Source organism: Castor canadensis, chromosome 7 (genome assembly GCF_047511655.1).
Source record: "Castor canadensis chromosome 7, mCasCan1.hap1v2, whole genome shotgun sequence".
Lineage (NCBI taxonomy): Eukaryota > Metazoa > Chordata > Mammalia > Rodentia > Castoridae > Castor > Castor canadensis.
The window spans coordinates 137,096,661-137,115,258 of NC_133392.1; the positions used below are offsets into that span (position 1 = coordinate 137,096,661).

General features: G+C 45.0%; 1 protein-coding gene across 4 annotated transcripts in view; it reads left to right on the top strand.

The window, feature by feature from the left end:
• The window catches only part of Dlgap3 (DLG associated protein 3), a 66,768-nt gene that overhangs the window by 18,486 nt on the left and 29,684 nt on the right, over nucleotides 1-18,598 (top strand). For 2 of the 4 annotated variants that reach the window (XM_074080624.1, XM_074080625.1), the window contains exons 2-5: nucleotides 2,266-2,348; nucleotides 3,755-4,912; nucleotides 9,250-9,455; nucleotides 9,822-9,894. In XM_074080624.1, coding sequence (XP_073936725.1) covers nucleotides 3,806-4,912; nucleotides 9,250-9,455; nucleotides 9,822-9,894 — 1,386 coding nt within the window. In that variant the 5' untranslated portion in view covers nucleotides 2,266-2,348; nucleotides 3,755-3,805. Of the gene's footprint in view, nucleotides 1-295; nucleotides 2,055-2,265; nucleotides 2,349-3,754; nucleotides 4,913-9,249; nucleotides 9,456-9,821; nucleotides 9,895-12,179; nucleotides 12,341-18,598 lie in introns of those variants that run through there. The other 2 variants (XM_074080626.1, XM_074080627.1) reach the window with 2 other exon arrangements.

The window sequence follows — 18,598 nt, forward strand, 5'->3', positions numbered from 1 at the left end:
CAGGGGAAGTGATAGAGCACTTGCCTACACATGCACAAGGCCCTGGGTTTGATCCCCAGCACCACAAACAAACCCAGCCAAAATACTCCCAATTTTTTCTTTAGGAAATGCATACCTTGGACATCTCCTACCCCCAGTAATTTGGATTTACTGTATTGTTTGCAATCTGAACATTGGGAATTTTGGAAATCTAAAATAAAGGCTTCCCATAAAAGATTACATTGTGTAATCTTATTAGAGTTTATAAAGTGTCTTCATATGCCTGTGTCATTTGATATTCCTTAAAGTCCTGGATGATAGGTGAGCAGATGTCATTAGGTTTAGAGAAGTTAGGTCACTTGTATAGTGTCATATACCTTCTGGTCTTGGGGCTGTCCTTTTTCCCCTAGACAATGCTGGTCTGTAGGACACAGGTAAGCAAGTTGGAGGGGGTCTGTCTGGAGACGAGCTCATCCCTGAGTCCAGAACCAGGAGATCATGGACTGATGGTAGTGAGACAAGTTTGACAAGATCTTGATGACAGCTCAGCAGCTTGTCAGCAGCACCTGTATGAAACTGGGGGTGAAGAGCACCTGAGAGTATCCACCATTGGGAAGTTCCATGAGGTTCCAGATTAACATGACCACAAATGAAGCAAATGGGATGGTGTGGGGTTTGCCAGAATGGCCTTTGTGTTGTGAGTCTGACAGGTGTCCTGCCTGGAGCATGAAGAGAGGCACGCCATGGTTGCAGGACCCAGAGAACCAAAGCATCTATCTAAGGCAGGGAGATCCTTCCAAGTATTATTCCAAGAGCTGAGAGGCAGCCATCTTGGTTGAAGACCCCTCCATTATCCCAGAAAAGGGCAGTGGAGGAGAATTGTTACAGAGCCAGTCCATTGATCAATGAGGTCAGTGCAGTCTCCCTCCAGGCAAGATAACCAACATCTCTGTGGTCCAGGCCACAGGATGGACCTGGCAGTGGGCATATCTCACGTTCTGCTCCATGGAAGATTCCCAGAAGACTCCACAATCTTCTTCATTGTCTCCCATCCCTCAGGGTCAGGAAGTTCTTCCTGATGTCTGACTGTGTCTCTTCCACTACTATTAATCATGCTTGCAAAGTTTGCTCTTCTTCCTGACATCCCTGTGTCTAATAATGGCATCATTAGTCTTCCAGTCACGGCTGCTGCAAACTTCAGAGTCATCTTCCTTTCTGATTTTCTTTCTCTCCTTCCAAGTACTTGCCAAACCCTAACTGTCTGCTGGAACTTCCCCAGCCCACCCCTCATTACTCCTTATTTGCACACCTCTTCTGCCTGCTGATTCCTTCATTTGTAATTATTCTCCCACCTTTGTCTGTGGAATACATAGCCATCTTCTACTTGAATTGAGATACTTTCTTCTCTGGGATGTCTTCCTTGATTTCTACCTATTGAATCTGATCTTGCCCTCACCTGAGCTAATCTAACCTTTTGTCACCTCTCTCCAGCACAGTCATTTACTCATTGACTTAGTGAACATTTATTAAAGACCAACTCTGGGAAAAGCTCTGAGTTAGATGCTAGAGATCCAGAGGTGAATAGGACTTGGTTCCTACCCTGTCGAAGTCCACACTGTAATGTGGGAGACAGAAACTGAAACAACCAATTTCAATGCAGTGTGATAGCTGTTTCCATGGGGGTACCCAGGGTGTTATAAAAGCTCAATAGAGAGGCATAACCCAGAATAAGAGTACAGAAAGTCTTCAAGGGAAGGTAGGGTTTAATATGAGTACGTGTTATCCAGGAGGAGAATTTGGAGGTAGATGAAAGGAGATTCTAGGAGAAGAAAAGAGCTTGTGCAAAAATATAGGAACCTAAAAGAACTCTGTTTTGTGAGAGGTTGTTCCCGTTAGACTATAGACCTTCTTGATGACAGGGACCACATTTAAATTACCTCTGTACACTTCTCATTCAGAGTCTTACTCATGGTAGCTGCTCAACAAATGTCTGTGGAATGCAGCCATATTTAAGGGCAAAGAAAACATTGTGGCTCAGCACCATGGACAGATCACACAGACACCTGCAGTTGGAGGTAGTCCAACCTGTGAGCTTATTTGCATGTATTTGCATAATGAAGCCAACTTCATTTCCCCAGGGGTCTGAAAGCTCTGCATCATGGGGGATTCAATCAGTCCTGGTTTAGGGGGTTGGGAAGGGAAACTGTCAGGGACAGAGACCTGTCTGAAGGACTCCAGGAGAGTCTCCACTCCTCCTTTGCTGACCACCTCTTTCTTTTACGTCAGGAGCCAGTGGTCCTGCGCCTTCTCAAGTTAGGATTCTACCTGGTGGTGGAGATCCTGACGTCAAGGATGGGACACCCCGGATGGTGAGTGTTAGGAAAGTCTGGGAGATGGGGATTAGATTCAGGTTCTCAAATCCAAATAATTTGGATTTGAATCTTGATTCAAAGTGACTCACCACTTACTGGACTTGTGACTTCACCATTATGAGGTTCATTTTCTCATGGTAAGTGTGGATTTTATCTGCATTACAGGATTCCAGTGGAATTAGAAAATGTGAGGTGTGTACTGTACCTGGTACATAGCAAGTTCTTGAAACATCGTAGGAAATGAGCTGCGAGCAGGATCTGGAAGAAGCCTGAAGCAGGATGAGTGTGGGGAGGACAGGAGATTGAGTCTTAGAGGTGCTGCTGTCTGAAATCTTTGAGGCTGTCATCCCCTCCTAGTCAGCAGATGGCCCAGGAGCTGGTCTGGGGTGAGGGAGGGCTCCGTCTGCCAGATCCTCTGTCCCTGTCCCTCCTGCTGTCACCCCCTCCTGCCATAGCTCCTGTTCTGGCAGCTCCTGGAGCCATGATTGGAGGCAGTTCTTGCTGAGAGATGACCTCTCTGTCCTGCAAGCCTGGGATGGGGGCCAGGGTCACTAGCTTCAGAGCTTCTTCTCCATCAGCTCCCTGCCTCACTAGTTCACTGTTCACGGGAGGAGGATTCCGTTCCTAGTTCAGGAATTCAAATGCTACTTGTATAGCCAGTGTTCCTCCTCTACAGTGTTTCCTCTCTCCATGACACCCCTCTCATGGAAGGGAACTGTGGGATGGGGTAAAAGGCAAAAGGGGAAATTTCACTGGGGAATATTTTTAAAGCCAGGAAAAGAAGGAGGGGGAGTTACCTCAGGTTTTCCTTCCTATCTCAGCCCTGAGAGAATGAGCCTGAAGTCAGTTGGAAGGAGTAGGATGTGGAAGAAAGGGGAGGAATTATCTGCTAATGGTGCTGTATATGTAGATATGGGTTCAGTGTTCTCTTGGGTCATGGTGCTGGTTAGTGTAACCCTGAGGCCTGACATGTGCAGCAGTAGGGTGGTGGAGTAGGGTTGGGGCAGATAGATGGCTCTGGATCAGTTTGCTTAAACCCAGCTTGTTGTTAAAAGCTATTTCACCTAATGACTAGTTTCTTTGACTATTTTGTATGTCTCCTTTTGTTTTTGATAATCTAAAGATATTTAAAAACCCATTTGGCTGAGAGCATTTTCTCTTGTGGATAAGTATTTATCAAAATTTCAGCATTTGATGAATGATGGGATTATTTTGTGCCCTTGTGTCTTTGTCTATTATGACTGTTTTAAGGACTTTCCAGCCCATTGTGGAAAGATAGTACAATTAATCACAGTAAATTGATAGGCATTACCAAAAGGGATATAAGAATGCCTAATGAAAGATGGTTTTAGGTGAAGTGGCCTGTTGTTTAGTTCGAATCCCTTTTCTCCCTATTTTCCCAGGAGGTTCCCGGGGCCTGGCCCCCAACACTATGAAGAGCCTTTGCTGAGGCCATGAGGGGTTACCATGGCGACCGAGGCAGCCATCCACGCCCAGCCCGCTTTGCTGACCAGCAGCATATGGACGTGGGCCCAGCTGCCAGGGCCCCATACCTGCTGGGCTCCAGGGAGGCCTTCTCCACCGAGCCCCGCTTTTGTGCCCCGAGAGCTGGCCTGGGACACCTTTCTCCAGAAGGGCCCCTGAGCCTAAGTGAGGGGCCATCCATAGGCCCTGAGGGAGGGCCAGGTGGGGCCGGGACTGGGGGAGGCAGCAGTACCTTCCCCAGGATGTACCCTGGCCAGGGCCCCTTCGACACCTGTGAAGACTGTGTGGGCCACCCACAAGGCAAGGGTGCCCCCCGCCTGCCTCCTACACTCTTGGATCAGTTTGAGAAGCAGTTGCCTGTTCAACAAGATGGCTTCCACACACTACCATACCAGCGGGGTCCAGCAGGGGCTGGTCCTGGGCCAGGGCCGGGGTCTAGCACTGTCCCTGAGCCCCGCAGTGAGAGCCCTAGCCGAATTCGGCATCTGGTTCACTCTGTGCAGAAGCTCTTTGCCAAGTCCCATTCTCTGGAGGCGCCTGGGAAACGGGACTATAATGGGCCCAAGGCTGAGGGAAGAGGGGGCTCTGGGGGTGATAGCTACCCTGGCCCAGGCTCTGGAGGCTCCCACACCTCCCACCACCACCATCACCACCACCATCACCACCACCACCAGTCCCGGCATGGCAAAAGAAGCAAGAGCAAGGACCGCAAGGGGGATGGGCGGCACCAGACCAAGGCTGCGGGCTGGTGGAGCTCTGATGACAACTTGGACAGTGATAGTGGCTTTCTGGTGGGTGGAAGGCCTCCTGGGGAACCTGGTGGTCCCTTCTGCCTAGAGGCTCCAGATGGGTCCTACCGGGATTTGAGCTTCAAGGGGCGCTCGGGCGGGTCAGAAGGCCGCTGCCTTGCCTGCACTGGCATGTCCATGTCACTGGATGGACAATCGGTCAAGCGAAGTGCCTGGCATACCATGATGGTCAGCCAGGGTCGGGATGGATACCCAGGGGCCGGGCCAAGCAAGGGGCTCCTGGGTCCAGAGGCCAAGGCTAAAGCCAGGACTTACCACTATCTGCAGGTGAGGCTTTGTGGGGGTGGGGAGCAGGGTTCTCAGCTCTGACCAGGCTTTTCGGCCAAACAACAGTGGAAACAGTTGAATGGGAACCAGCTGTCCCTGTGTTGGGGGACTTGGATGCAGGACAGCTCAGTTTTGCCTCACTGTGACATCCTGGGCCTTTTTGGGGCCTCGCTTTTCCATGGGTGCAATGAAGGGTCCTTTCTACTTCTGACCCTGAACATCAGTGCTGGGAAGACTTCTCCTTGACTTACTGTTTTCAACAAGCAGTGTTGACCTCTGTTTTCTGAGGTTGGAGGCAGAATGAGGTTGAAGGAAGGCAGTGGACAGGATAGTGTGATGCTCCTTGGCTGCAGCTGCCCTTGAGCTTGGAGGCTAGCAGTTGGGAAGCAGTTCTCTTGCCCCCAGGCCTTCTCCAGATCTCTTCTGCTCAAATCTGAGTGGTCCAGATGTTTAAATGAAGGCTAGTTTCCAGAATATGACACTGCTGGGTATTTTTTTTTCCATTGTGGGCTGCCTGTAGTGGGACAGCCCTGAAGCTGTGGAGGAGCCCTGGGAACCTGTTTCATTGGTTTTCCCAGGCTGGGGACACAATGAAGTCTGAGCCCTGATACATTCCAGGTAGGGTTTCCTGAGAGTGGATGGTACAGGTGATGGCTGGGGTGCTACTCCTATCCCATCTTACTATCTCTGTGGCCTCTTCTGATGAAGCTAGGCACTCTGACCCCTCCTAATGAAGCCTTTGTCCTGCCCTCACCCAGCCCAAATATATATATAACTTAGAGCCTCATGCTTGATAGGCAGGCACTCTACCTCTTGAGCCACTCTGCCAGTCCACCCATACTATTTTAAAGTGCTCTTCCATAGCTTTAGGAGGAAAAGTAAATGCAAGGGCTGGGGTGTGGCACAAGCAGTAGAGCACCCGCCTAGCAGACACAAGGCCCTGAATTTAAACCCCAATACTGTCAAAAAAAAAAAAAGTCAACACAGTTCTGGAGGTCCAGTAGATCTAGGGCTATCTCCCAAACATTCCTGCCAGTTGATCCACATTTATTCATTCATTCATTGAATATTTCCTGGGGTTGGGATCAGGGTTCTCAACCCTTACCAGGCTGTGGTGAAAGCTCAGTTTCAAGAGATTAGACCAAGAAACAGATGGATTATGGAATGGTGGGATGTAGTAGAAGAGAACCCTGGCCAGGTGCCAGTGGGTCACACCTGTAATCCTAGTTACTTGTGAGTCTGAGATTGGATCACGGTTAAAGGCCAGCCTGGGCAAATAGTTCTTCAAACCCCATCTCCAAAATAACCAGCCCAAAATGGACTGGAGGTGTGCCTCAAAGAGTTCCTGCTTTGCAAGCATGGATCCCTGAGTTCAAACCCCAGTCTCATGAGAAAGAGAGAGAGAGAGAACCCTGACCACCATGGGGATACAGAGGAGGCCCCTCACCTACCTGGTGATGGTAGCAAGGGATGGCTTGGGAAGCTTCTAGGAGGAATGTCCCCTGATCTGAATCTCAGTGGAGTTGAAATTAGTTGAATGCAGATTAAAGGCTTTCTTGGAAGAGACTACAGCATGTTCAAAGGTATGTAGAAGTGAGCCTGCTCAGGTCTTTTGGGTGTCATTGGCCTTGCTGGTAAATTGTTCGCATGTTAGGACTCTCCTGGAGGAATCTCATGAAAGCCCAAGGGAGCAAATATGGTTATAGTAGAAGCAGAAAGAGACTTCTAGAATTTGTAGGTTGCCTGTGGATTGCCCCCTGTCTGGGTAGGAAGGTGTTCTAAGCAGAGAACTGAAGGATGTGGGGAGGGAACAGCCTTTCCTCCCCCATATCCCAGCTCTTGTCATTTCTGGAGCCTTGCCACCATTTTGCTGTTCCTGCTGCTTCTCCAGGGCTGCCCTGACCTCCCTGGGGGCTTCCTTTTTAACATGCACCTCACAGTGCCCTGCAGAAGGGCAAGGAGCTCTGCAGTGGCTGTGGAGTGGGAGCCCTGCAGTGAGGCAGAGTGTGCCCTGGCCATCCCATCTGCTGGCCTGTCTTGCTACTCCTCTCTGTAGAGTCTGGGGAGGGGAATGTACTCAGGGGTTGGGGTTCTAGGACTGGGAAGTCTGACCCATTTGGGGCAAACAAAGGAGCTTTAGGACCTTGCAGACAGCCTTGTGTTCCCCTGGCACAAAATCAGGGGAAGCTGGCTTCATTAAACTAGGTTGAACTCACAACCTTGGTTGAAGCTGTGTTTCTCTCATTGCACAGCAACCCTCTCTCAGACCATTTTTGTATCCTCCCTTTCGACTCAGAGCTCTTGTTCCTTTATGGAGGCTCGTTTCCTTTCAACATTTCCATTTGATGGAGCCCTGGCTACTTGCTGAGTCCTGCTCCTCCCTGAGGTCTCCTCCCTTGTTCCCTGTTCTCATACTGATCCCTGTCCCCTCCCTAGCCTCACCTGTCCCCTGAACTATATGCTCTTCCTGAGCCTTGCTTCCTCTTGGAACCCCCATCCTTGCCCTGCTTAACCTTTTCTTTACAACAAGTGTTTTAAAAGCACACCACCTTCCCCAGCCTTCTTCCCCTACCTTCACTTACACCTCATTCTTCACAGTGTAGGTGACCACCATGGACTCCATCTAAAGGAAAAGCTAGGACCTCTTATTTCAGACTAACTGCTCCACCAGGGCTCAAGTGCATTGCCTCAGGCCCCCTCCATCCAATTGTCCCCACATTTAAAGATTATCTTTATAGCTCTTTCATCCTGAAAACATGTCCAGAGTTGCTGTTATAAAAAATATTTCCTCAATCTCACCCTCCTTCTACTTCCTGTCTTCCCTTCTTACCCAAGTTCTGAGAGCATATACTGCTCTCTTCACTTCCCTTCCATTCTCCCCTTTACCAAGTCAGACTTCCACAGTCTCATCCTCTGACGTGTCCTGACAGTGGTCATTGGTGGTCTTTGGAGAACTGTGCCTCAAATGTATCTTCAGTGGTTATAGTAATAGTTAACATTTATTGTGCACTTTCTATGTTCTGGGCGCTCTGTATTGGCTTGAGTATCTGTGCTGCACACCCTCTGATGTAGGCATAATTGCCATTACCAACTCACAGACCAGGAAACTGATGCTTAGAAATTAATCAGTTTTCTGAAGTTCACTGAGCTGGCAAGTTTTGGTGCCAGAATTTGCACATGGATCTCCTAACTCCTGAGCCCAAGTTACTAACCCCTGAATGCACTGTGGCATTTGACATAATCGACTCCTTTTATTCTTGAAATGTCTCCTGTTTCTGTGACATGGCATTCTCCTGACTTTCCTCCTACCGTCTGCCCACTCCTTCTCAGGTGACTTCACAGGCTCTTCTTCCTTTCTTTGCAGTCCTTTTTAAAATGTCAGTGGATCTCCTCAGTTCTCTCTTCCCCTTTTCCTTGGGCTTCCTATGGATCCAGCTGCGACCCAGAACTCCCATGTGTCTGCCTCCATTCCCAGTCTTCCCACTGAACCCTAGAAACAAACGTCTAACCACCTGCTCAAAGTGCTCAGTTCTGAACCTGTCACCTTTCCCCAAACCTATTTCTCTGGGGTTCTGTGGCTCAGTGAGTGACAGAACCATCCTCCAGGTCCTCAGCCATCAGCCTCACAGTCATCCTCAGCTCCTCCCCACCTCCTCCTCTTTCCCCACTGTTAATCAGGTTCTCCGATGCTCCTTAACACCTCTCATCTCCATCTACTCCTCTTCCCCTCATTGTCATTGTCTTAATTTAAGCCTCATCATCCCTTGCTTGGATAACAGCCTCAGCTTCCTAATTGGTCTCCCTCCTGCCACTTGAGCCTCTGCTCCACTCCTGGCTCTCCACTATCCAATCTCTGTCAGGACTGTTGAAAGCTCCTTCCCAACACAAATCTATGCGCACCCTGCCTAACACTCTCTGTAGCTCCTCAAGGGGTGTGGGAGAGTTGGAGGGTATGGAGTGGAAGCAGGTTAAAAGGATGGAGGAGAAGCAGGGGTAAAAGCTGACTGAGGTCAGGTGATGCGGTGCTGATGGGGATGCAATTGGCATGGGTCACCTAGGCCTCCGATCTTCAACTTCTTGGCACCTGGCATGTCACACCCCTAGACACTCGAGGTGGCCCTCAATTAAGTGGCAAAAGGCCTCTGGAGGATGGTGCAGCATCTCCTGTAAGGGAGGGGGACAGCCCTAGACCTCTCCTCCTGGTTGTCCTCTGCATGCTTCTGAGCTTGGTCTGCTTCAGCTGGGCAGAGAGCCTCCCACTGGCAGCGGCAAAGAGGATCCTGAGCTCTAGATGGACTGGGGACATGTCTGAGAGATACAGGACCTTGTCCCTGCAGGTGCCGCAAGATGACTGGGGGGGTTACCCCACGGGTGGCAAGGACGGGGAGATCCCCTGCCGCAGGATGCGGAGCGGCAGCTACATCAAAGCCATGGGGGATGAGGAAAGTGGAGACTCAGATGGCAGCCCCAAGACATCTCCCAAAGCAGTCGCCCGGCGCTTTGCCTCCCGCCGCTCCTCCAGCGTGGACACTGCCCGGATCAAGTAAGGACAGGGAAGGCCAGGGGTGGGGACTTGGCCCCAAATTGATATTTTATAAATGTGAGGTAGTTACCAAAGTGTAGTGATGCTGGGTTCTTGCAGGAGGTCTGTATAGAGTGGGCTCCAGTCCAGTAGCCCTGAGTAGGGTTCAACTGGGATGTCTCACTCTGCCCCATGTAAGGGGGGGCGGTGTAGTCTTAGTCTCTGTATGAGTGCCTCTTTGGGGGAGTCTCTACCCAGAGTCTTCTGGGGGATCTCTTCAGAGGAGTTTGGGAGAGGAGGACCAGGTCAGAGGCCCCAGTGCTATCATTTTCCCTCCTCTACCTCTTAGCAGACCCCTGTTCTGACTGGCATTTTGGCCTTTTCCAGCTGCTGTGTCCCACCCCGGATCCACCCCCGGAGCTCCATCCCTGGCTACAGCCGTTCCCTCACCACTGGACAGGTAGGCAGAGGCCCAGAGCACTGGAGGGAAGGGCAGGAGGGGAGACTCAGTTCTGTGGTTAGCTTAGGCCTTAAAATCAGAATCTGTCCATAAGGAGAGCTCAGGGCTGGTTATGGGGGAAACCTAGAAACCTGCCTCATGACTTCTAGAGCTGCCTCAGAGGGGACTCCCTGAGAACCAAGTCCTTGGAACCCACCCGGGGTCCTCAAAGGGATGAGCTTGTAAGGAAGGGAAGTACCAGTTCGCTTGGGTTCCCTAGCCCTCCCCAGGCCTGACTGCTCCCATCCCATCCATGTGAAAGGTAGGGTTGATATGTACAGCCAGGGCAGGGGCCAACCTTTAGTCTCCAAGGCCATCTGGGCCTCAGCTTCCCCCACTGCCTCCATCCGTGGGACTATCAGCAAGAGACCTTACCTCTCATTGCCTCCATTTTCTCATCTTTAAAATGACAGTAGTGATAGTTATCTCTCAGGGGATTTGTGAGACTTCAGTAAAAAACCGTATTCCAACACAAGGTACCTGGCCCCAAATATATATTTTATAAATGTGAGTTTCTTACCAAAGTGTAGGCCTCCCCCTTAATTAAACTGAGGCAGTGGTGGTTTAGTAATTAAATGCAGGAGACTGAGTTGAATTCCAGCTCAACTACTCACCAGCTGAGTGACCTGGGGCAAGTTACTTGACTTTTTTGAGCCCCACTTTTCTTATTTAAAAATAAGCATGATAATAGCATTCTTGGCACATAGCCAGCACTCAATAAAGGTTAGCTATTTTTACTGTTTGCTGGGGGGAAAGAAAGCAATGCAAAAAGCCATGCAAAAAGACCATCCACATTGGCTCCCATTGTTCAACACAGCGGTCTCTCAGTATTCCTTTATGACATTTCCTGAATCAGGGAATCTGATGGGCACAACTGTTTTTTCACATCAGGCCAACCTATGTTGCTAAACCCACTAGTTAATGCTCAGTCCTTGTGTTCCTTGATCCATCAACCCATCAGCAGCATCTAACACAGTCCATGACTCTTCTTCCCAGAACACTTTTGAGGACACCATACCTCTAGATTCTCACCCCTGGTCACTCACAATCACCTGTGTCTCTGGTACTTCAACTGCTTCCCAGGATCTCAGCACTGGAGTTTTCTAGGGCCCAGTCCCAAGACTGCTCTCTACACCTACTCCTTAAGTGATCTTATCCAGGCTTATGGCTTTGAATATTACTGAGAGCCTGATGACCCCGGATGCATAATACCAGCCCAGACCCTCTTGTAGATGTCAAGCCTGGGTATCGAGCTATGCCTTGAAATCTCACTTGGATGTCCAGTGGACATTTCAAACTGAAGATGCTCCAAAGTCAACTGCTGATCCCCCTTCTTGCTCCTCCCCAAATTGCTGCTCCCTCCAACTGTCTTCTTTTCAGATAATGATAACTTTATTCTTCCAGAAGCTCTGGTCTAAAAGCCTACATCAATCTTTCCCTTACTTTTATTTTGGTGCCGGGAATGAACCCAGGGTCTCAAATATGCTGAGCATTTGCCCCACCACTGAGCTATACCCCCAGTCCATGAAGTCAGAGGTCAGTCTTACTGTTCTCTCTCTCTCTCTCTCTCCCTCTCTATCTCTCTCTCTCCCCCCTCTCTCTCCTTCACGCATGCGCTCACACGCTCCCCCCACATCCAATCTTTTAGCAAATCCTGTTAGCCCCACCTTCCAAATATTTCCAGGATCCTTCACCACCTCCACTGCAAGTCGTTATGTCCTTTTGTCTGGGTAGTTACACTGCCTTCTAGTTGGTCTCCTATAACTTGTCCTGCTCCAGTTCATTCTCTGTCAGTATAGCCAGAGTGATGATTTAAAAATACACATACCTCCACTCACTTTTGTGCTCGAAACTCTCATTTTGCTCAGAGTAACCATCAAGGGCTTTGGAATGATTGACAAGGCCCTGCGTGATCTGGCCAGTGCTATCTCTGAGCTCCTCTCCTACCATACTTTCCTCCCTCCTCCAGCCTCACTAGACCCCTGCTGCACCTCAGTCACAGGTGTGCTGTGGCCTTTGGGCCTTTGCATTTGCTACTACCTCTGCCTGGATGTCTTCTTCCCAGACACTCCCATGGACCACTACCTCACTTCTGTCAGGTCTTTTCCCAAATGTTCTAAAATTAAAGTCCCCTCCCCAGCATTTCCTATTCCCCTTCCTCCTACTCTTCTCTTCTCCTCCTCCTACTTTACATTATCTAACAGCACATATGCTTGACATATTTCTCCTGGAGATGTGGCTTGGAATCCCTTCTTTACAGAAGAGGAAAGAGATTTAAAGCACCAGAGAGGCCACCCTAGTACCTCTAACAGTGCTTTTCCTTTTAAGTCTATTTTTTTGTTTAGTATTTGCCTAGAACAGCGTTTTCCATCTTTGACTTTAAAGCTTTTTGTCTCCTATGTTCCAGGTATGTCTTCTGTAAATGGTTCATAGATTTGATTCTATATCCATTACATAATTGCTGGTGTGTTTAGCACAAATATATTTATTGTGATGGCTGATATGCTTGGATTTGTTTCAATCATTATATTTTGTGCCTTCTATTAATTGTATTTTGTGCTGTTTGAGTAATGCTTTTCTGTTCCTCTGCTGCCTTCTTTTGGATTGATTGAGTTTTCTTTATTCTCTCTGCAAAGTGTTACACTGGTTTGGCAGTTACATATTCTAGTTATTTTAATGATTGCAATCTGGAGCTGACAGTTTTTCTTCTGAATAATGTAAAGACCTCAGGACACTTTAATTTTGATGACTTCTTTACCCCTTCTTTTTCTTAAACAATAAAAACTTATCTTTGGACTGGAGAGGTCCTTGCTCAGTGCTAGAGCACTTGGCCTAGCATGCATGAGGCCCTGGGTTCCAGCCCCAGGGCCACACAAAAAATTATTTTCTCTTAATTCTGGTTGCTAGAAAGGCAATATCATTGTGTCAGCTGGGGTGGCTTCTCCTGTTTAGTGACTTGTGTTTTCATGTTGTTTGAAGAACATAGCATATTAAATTTGATGAGGTACAATTCATCAAGTTTTCTCTTCTTGATTGTGCTTTTGATGTAAAATTTAAGAAAGCTTTGCCTATCTAAGATCACAAAAAATTAACATTTCTTGCATTTTCCTTTAGGTATATGATCCACTTTGCGTATTTATGTATGTGTATGTGTAAAATTTGAGTTGAGGGTTCAACTTCATTCTTTTGCATTTGGATGTCTAATTTTCCCAGTATCATTTATTAAAAAGACTTTCCTTTGCTCAGTGAAATTTCTCTGCCCTTTTGTCAAAGTCGCTTTACTACAAGTTGGGCTGGGGCATGACTGAAGTGGTAGAACTCGCCTGCATAGCACACACAAGGCCTGAAGTTCAAACTGCCAAAAAAAAAAAAAAAGAATTACTGTTAGTGCATATGTTTATTAATGAACCTTAAATCTGTTCCGTTGGTGGACATTAGTTTATCGTGCCATTATTACCACCTGCTCTGACTGCTGTTAACTTTATAGTGAGAATTGATTTTGGTAAGTGTGGTAAGTTTTGTTACTGTTTCTGAGGATTGTTTTGTGTTTCCTTTGCATATACATACTGATTTTGAGGAAGCTTAAAATATAGTAGGGACTTTGAAGACATTTTATTGAATCTGTAGATTAAATTATGGGGTATTATATTCTTAATATTAATTACTATTTTCCTTGGATATTGGATTTCTTTACATTCAGTTCTTTCTTTGATCTCTTTTAGCATTTAAATATTTTTTATTGTAAATTGAAATATATTTATTTTGTGGGACTGGGGTTTTGAACTCAGGCCTTTGTGCTTTCCAAACAGACACTCTATAGCTTGAGCCATGCCTCTAGTCCATTTTGTTCTGGTTATTTTGGAGATAGGATCTCACAAACTATTTTTCCAGACCAGCTTCAAACTTCGATCCTCCTGATCTCAGCCTCCCAAGTAGCTAGGATTACAGGTGTGAGCCACTGACACCCTGCTTGTGGTTGTATATATTTATAAGGTACAAAGTGATGTTATGATGTATGAATACCATGTGGAATAATTAAATACAAGTATTAACATATCCATCACTTCAGATACTGAAGTGACATTGGGCTACTTTAATTTTGATGACTTCTTCCCTTCTTTCTTGTAGTTTTTGGCCAATATTTCTTTTTCTTTTTTCTTTTCTTTCTTTTTTTTTTATAGTAGTACTGGGCTTTGAACTCAGGGCTTCCTTCATGCTTGCTAGGCAAGTGCTCTACCACTTGAGCCATTCTGTCAGCTAGCCAGTATTTCAGTTCCACCACCCTGGCTGGCCTCAAACTTGCCATCACCTGCCTCTGTCTCCCAAGTGCTGGGATTACAGGCCTGTGCTGTTAGTTCTACCTTTGAATCTCTCAACTTTGTCTTTAATATTGCTACTTTTTATGGTATTAGTACTAATTTGTGTATACTTATATCTTCACCTTTTCTCCTCCTCACTAGAGCTTCTTATATCCATCCCTTCCTCCTAAATTACATTCATTGGTAAACTTTTCAAGGATTAGCTGTTAGTAGCAGATATATTGTGCTTCATTTTATGTAGTTTAGCTTATTAGGGGAATTCTAAGTCAATATTTATTCTCTCAATGTTTTGAAGCTCTTTCTTTGTCATCTGTCTTCTGTTGCTTTATTGTTTTTGTAGGTGATTTTAATGTCCCTCTGGTTGCTGTTAAGATGTTGTTTTCATTTAGGTGTTCTGCCATTATTCTGTGATATCTTTGTGTGTGTGCTCCTGAAATCTGACAATTCATATCTTTCATCAATTTTGGAAAATTGTCTCTGGTTACTGTTCGCATAGTGTACCTTACCTCCCCCTCCCCCATTCTTTTACTTTTAACTAATTTTCATTTTAAATCTAAGGTATGTCTCTTGTAGACATTGCATAGTTGGGTCTGTCTTTTAAAAATCTAATCAGACAATCTCTGCCTTTGAATGAAAGTGTTTTGTCCATTCACATTTAATGCAATTATTGATGTGGTTGGATCATCTCATGTTATTTATTTATGTTCCCCTTTACTGCCTTCTTTTATATTAAATTTTGGTGTACTTAGATAAGTTCCTTTGTAAACTTTTTATTCATGTACTTTACTTGTACAAAGGGGTTTCATTGTGATGTTTCCATAGATGTGTAAATGTACTATGATCAGTTTCACCCCTCTCTTATACTCCCTTAGCCCCCTTCCTGCTCCCTTCCTTTTTCAAACAGTGTTTAATGGGTTTCATTATGCTACTTTGTACTTTACTTATGTAATGTACTTTGTTCATGTTCACCTACTGGTATTCTCTCCTTTTCCCCTCTCCCAACTCACTGATTTTTCTCTCCAGACATCCCCCTTTGTGCTTATGTCCTGTTATCATTGTTATTGCATTTTAAGTCCAGATTCTGGATATGGGCAAAACCATGTGATACTTGGCTTTTTGAGTTTCGTTTATCTCACTCAACATGATGATCTCCAGTTCCATTCATTTTCCTGTAAATGACATAATTTAACTCTTTTTTATGGCTGAGTAGTACTCCATTGTGTATATATTTCACATTTTCTTTATTGATTTCTTTATTGTTGGGCATCTAGGCTTATTCCATAGCTTGACATAGCTATAAACATGCATGTGCAGGTGTCTCTCTTGTATATTAACTTACACTCCTTTGTATATATGCCCAAGAGTGGTAGATCAGGGTCATAAGGCAGGTCTATTTTAATTTTTTGATAAAACTTCATACTGATTTCCATAGTAACTGCATAAATTTACATTCCCACCCACAATGCATAAGGTTGCCTTTTTTCCTCTAGCATCCTCACCAGCATTTATTGTCTGTTTTCTTGATGATTGCCATTCTGAATGAGGAGAAATGGAATCTCTGTGTAGTTTTGATTTGCATTTCTTATATAGCTAAGTATTTCTTCATGTATTTATGGCCATTTGTACTTCTTCTGAGAACTGTCTGTTCAGTTCATTTGCCCCCTCATTAATTGGGTTATTTGTTCTTTTGGTGTTTAATTTTTTTGAGTTTAGTATATTCTGGATATTAATCCTTTGTCCAATGAATAACTTGCAAAGATTTTCTCCCATTCTGTGGTTTGTTTCTTCATTCTGGTGATTGTTTCCTTTGATGAGCAAAAGCTTTTTATTTTGATAAAATCCCATTTTTCATTTTTGCTCTTTTTTCCTGGGAAGTTGGAGTCCTGTTCAGAATATAATTGCCTATGCCTGTATAGTCAAGTGTTTTCCTGTAGTATTTTCAAAGTTTTAGGTCTTACATTAAGATTTTTTATCTAAGGCGAGGCACGATGGCTCACACCTGCAATCTCATATCCTTGGGAAGTGGAGATCAGGAAGACTGCAGTTCAAGGCCAGCCTTGGCACCATGTTAGCAAGACCAATCTCAGCCATTGTGCCAGGCATGCACCTGTAATCCCAGTAACTGAGAGGCATAGGTAGGAGGATTGTTGTTCAAGGCTAGCCCCAGGCAATTGAGACCCTGTCCAAAAATTAACTAAAGTGAAAAATGGCTGGAGGTGTAGCTCAAATGGTAGATCACCTGCTTAGCAAGCTTGAGGCCCTATGTTCAAAACCCCAGTACTGCTAAGAGAGTGAGAGAGGTCTTTGAGCCATTTTGAATTGATTTTTCCTGTTGCTTTATTTGAGTTATTTTCTTAGTGGTTACACTAGGAATCACAATATGTATCTTAGCTTATCAAAATATAATTGATTCTGGCAAAATATAGAAGCATGACTCCAATATATCTTTTCTCTCTTTTATGATATTGTCTTATAAATGATCTCTCTATATATTATAAACTTAACTATTTATATTAACCAACAATGGTATAATAGCCTTATTTCTTTCAAAGAAATTAAGGGGTAGTAAGTGAGAAAAATATTCCCCAAGGCTTTTGTATTTACTCACATATTTACCATTTCTGGTGCTTTTCAGTTCTTCTTGTGTATTTGGGTTTCTGTCAAGTGTTACTTTCTTTTGTCCTGAAGGACTTCCATTGGCATTTATTGCAATATGGCCTGCTGGCAATATGTTCTTCAGTCTATCTTTATCTCCTGGAAATATTTTTATTTCTACTTCAGTTTTTGAAGGATAGTTTGCTGAATTCCTGGTTGACAGTTTCTTCTTTCAGCATTTTTTTTTTTGCAATGTTGGGGATCAAGTCTGGGACCTCTTACATGCTAGGAAAGCACTCTACAACTGAGCTACCCCCTCAGCCCTCTTTCAGCACTTTGAATATACCCATTGTACTGCTTTCTGGTGAAAAGCCAGTGGTTTTCCTATTTGTGATGAATTGTGTTTTTTTGGTGGTACTGGAGTTTGAACTCAGGGCCTCATGGTTGCTAGGCAGGCACTCTACCACTTGAGTAACTCTGCCAGCCCTTTTTGTAATGGGTGTTTTTTAAATAGGTTAAAGGCTGGGCTGGCCTTGAAATTCAATCTTCCTTATTTTTGCCTCTACAGTAGCTATGATTATAGGCATAAGCCACTGGTGCTTGAATTCTTTTTTTCTGGCTGCTATTAAGATTTCCTCTGTCTTTAGCTTTCAGCATTTTGACTATCGTGTGTCTCAATATGGCTCTTTTAGTGTTGAACTTACTTTAGACTCATTCAGATTCTATGATCTATAGATTAATGTTTATTAAAATCAAATTTGGGAGGTTTCTAGTCATTATTACTTCACATATTCTTTCTGTCCCTCCTTCCCTCCTGTCCTTTCCCTTCCTCTTCCTCTTCATCTTTCTCTTTCTCTTCTTTCCCTGGGACTGCCATTGCACGTATGTTGGTATGTTTGCTGTTGCCCCATACATCTCTGAGGCTCTTTTCATCTTATTCAATCATTTGTTTTCCTCCCATTCTTCAGATTGGGTAATATATTGATCTAATACATTAATATACATCTAATGTGTTGGGTAATATATTGGTCTTCAGACTTACTGATCATTTCTTATGTTAAGCCCCTTTGCTGAAATTTTAATTTCCTTTGTTGTAACTTGTCCATTCCAGAATGTCCATTTGTTTCTTCTTCAAAAAAGTAAGCCAGGTGTGATGGCACATGTCTGTAATCCCAGAACTTGGGAGGTTGCAGCAACAGGATCTAGAGTCTGAGGCCAGCCTGAGCTACATAGTGAGACCATGTCTCAACCCCACCCTCCAACACATAAAAATTTCCATCTCTTTATTGTGATTTGAATTCATGAAATCATTGTTTTCATGTTTGCCTTTAAATCTTTAAACATATTTAAATCTTTAAATTGCTTTAACTTTTTGAATATGCTTATAATAGCTATTTTGTAGTCTTTATATGATAAACCCAACATTTTGGGACATTCATGCTTTCTTCTTTATTTGTCTGACTCATCATTTTTTTTGAATACTGAGCATTTTAGGTAATATATTGTAGTAACTCTAGATTCTTATTTTTCCCTTCTGGAGATTGTTATTGCTGTGTTTGGTTGTTTATTAATTCCTGGACTAAATCTGTGAAATCTATCTTCCCTGCAACATGCAGTGGTCTCCACTCAATTTTTTCTTTTCCCTTTTAAGCCTTGTTTCCTAGAAATTACTCCTGTGTTTGCACAGCTCAGTGTTCAGCCACCAAAGATTGATCAGAAGTTGTGCTCAGAAACTTTGAGCCAGGAAGGTT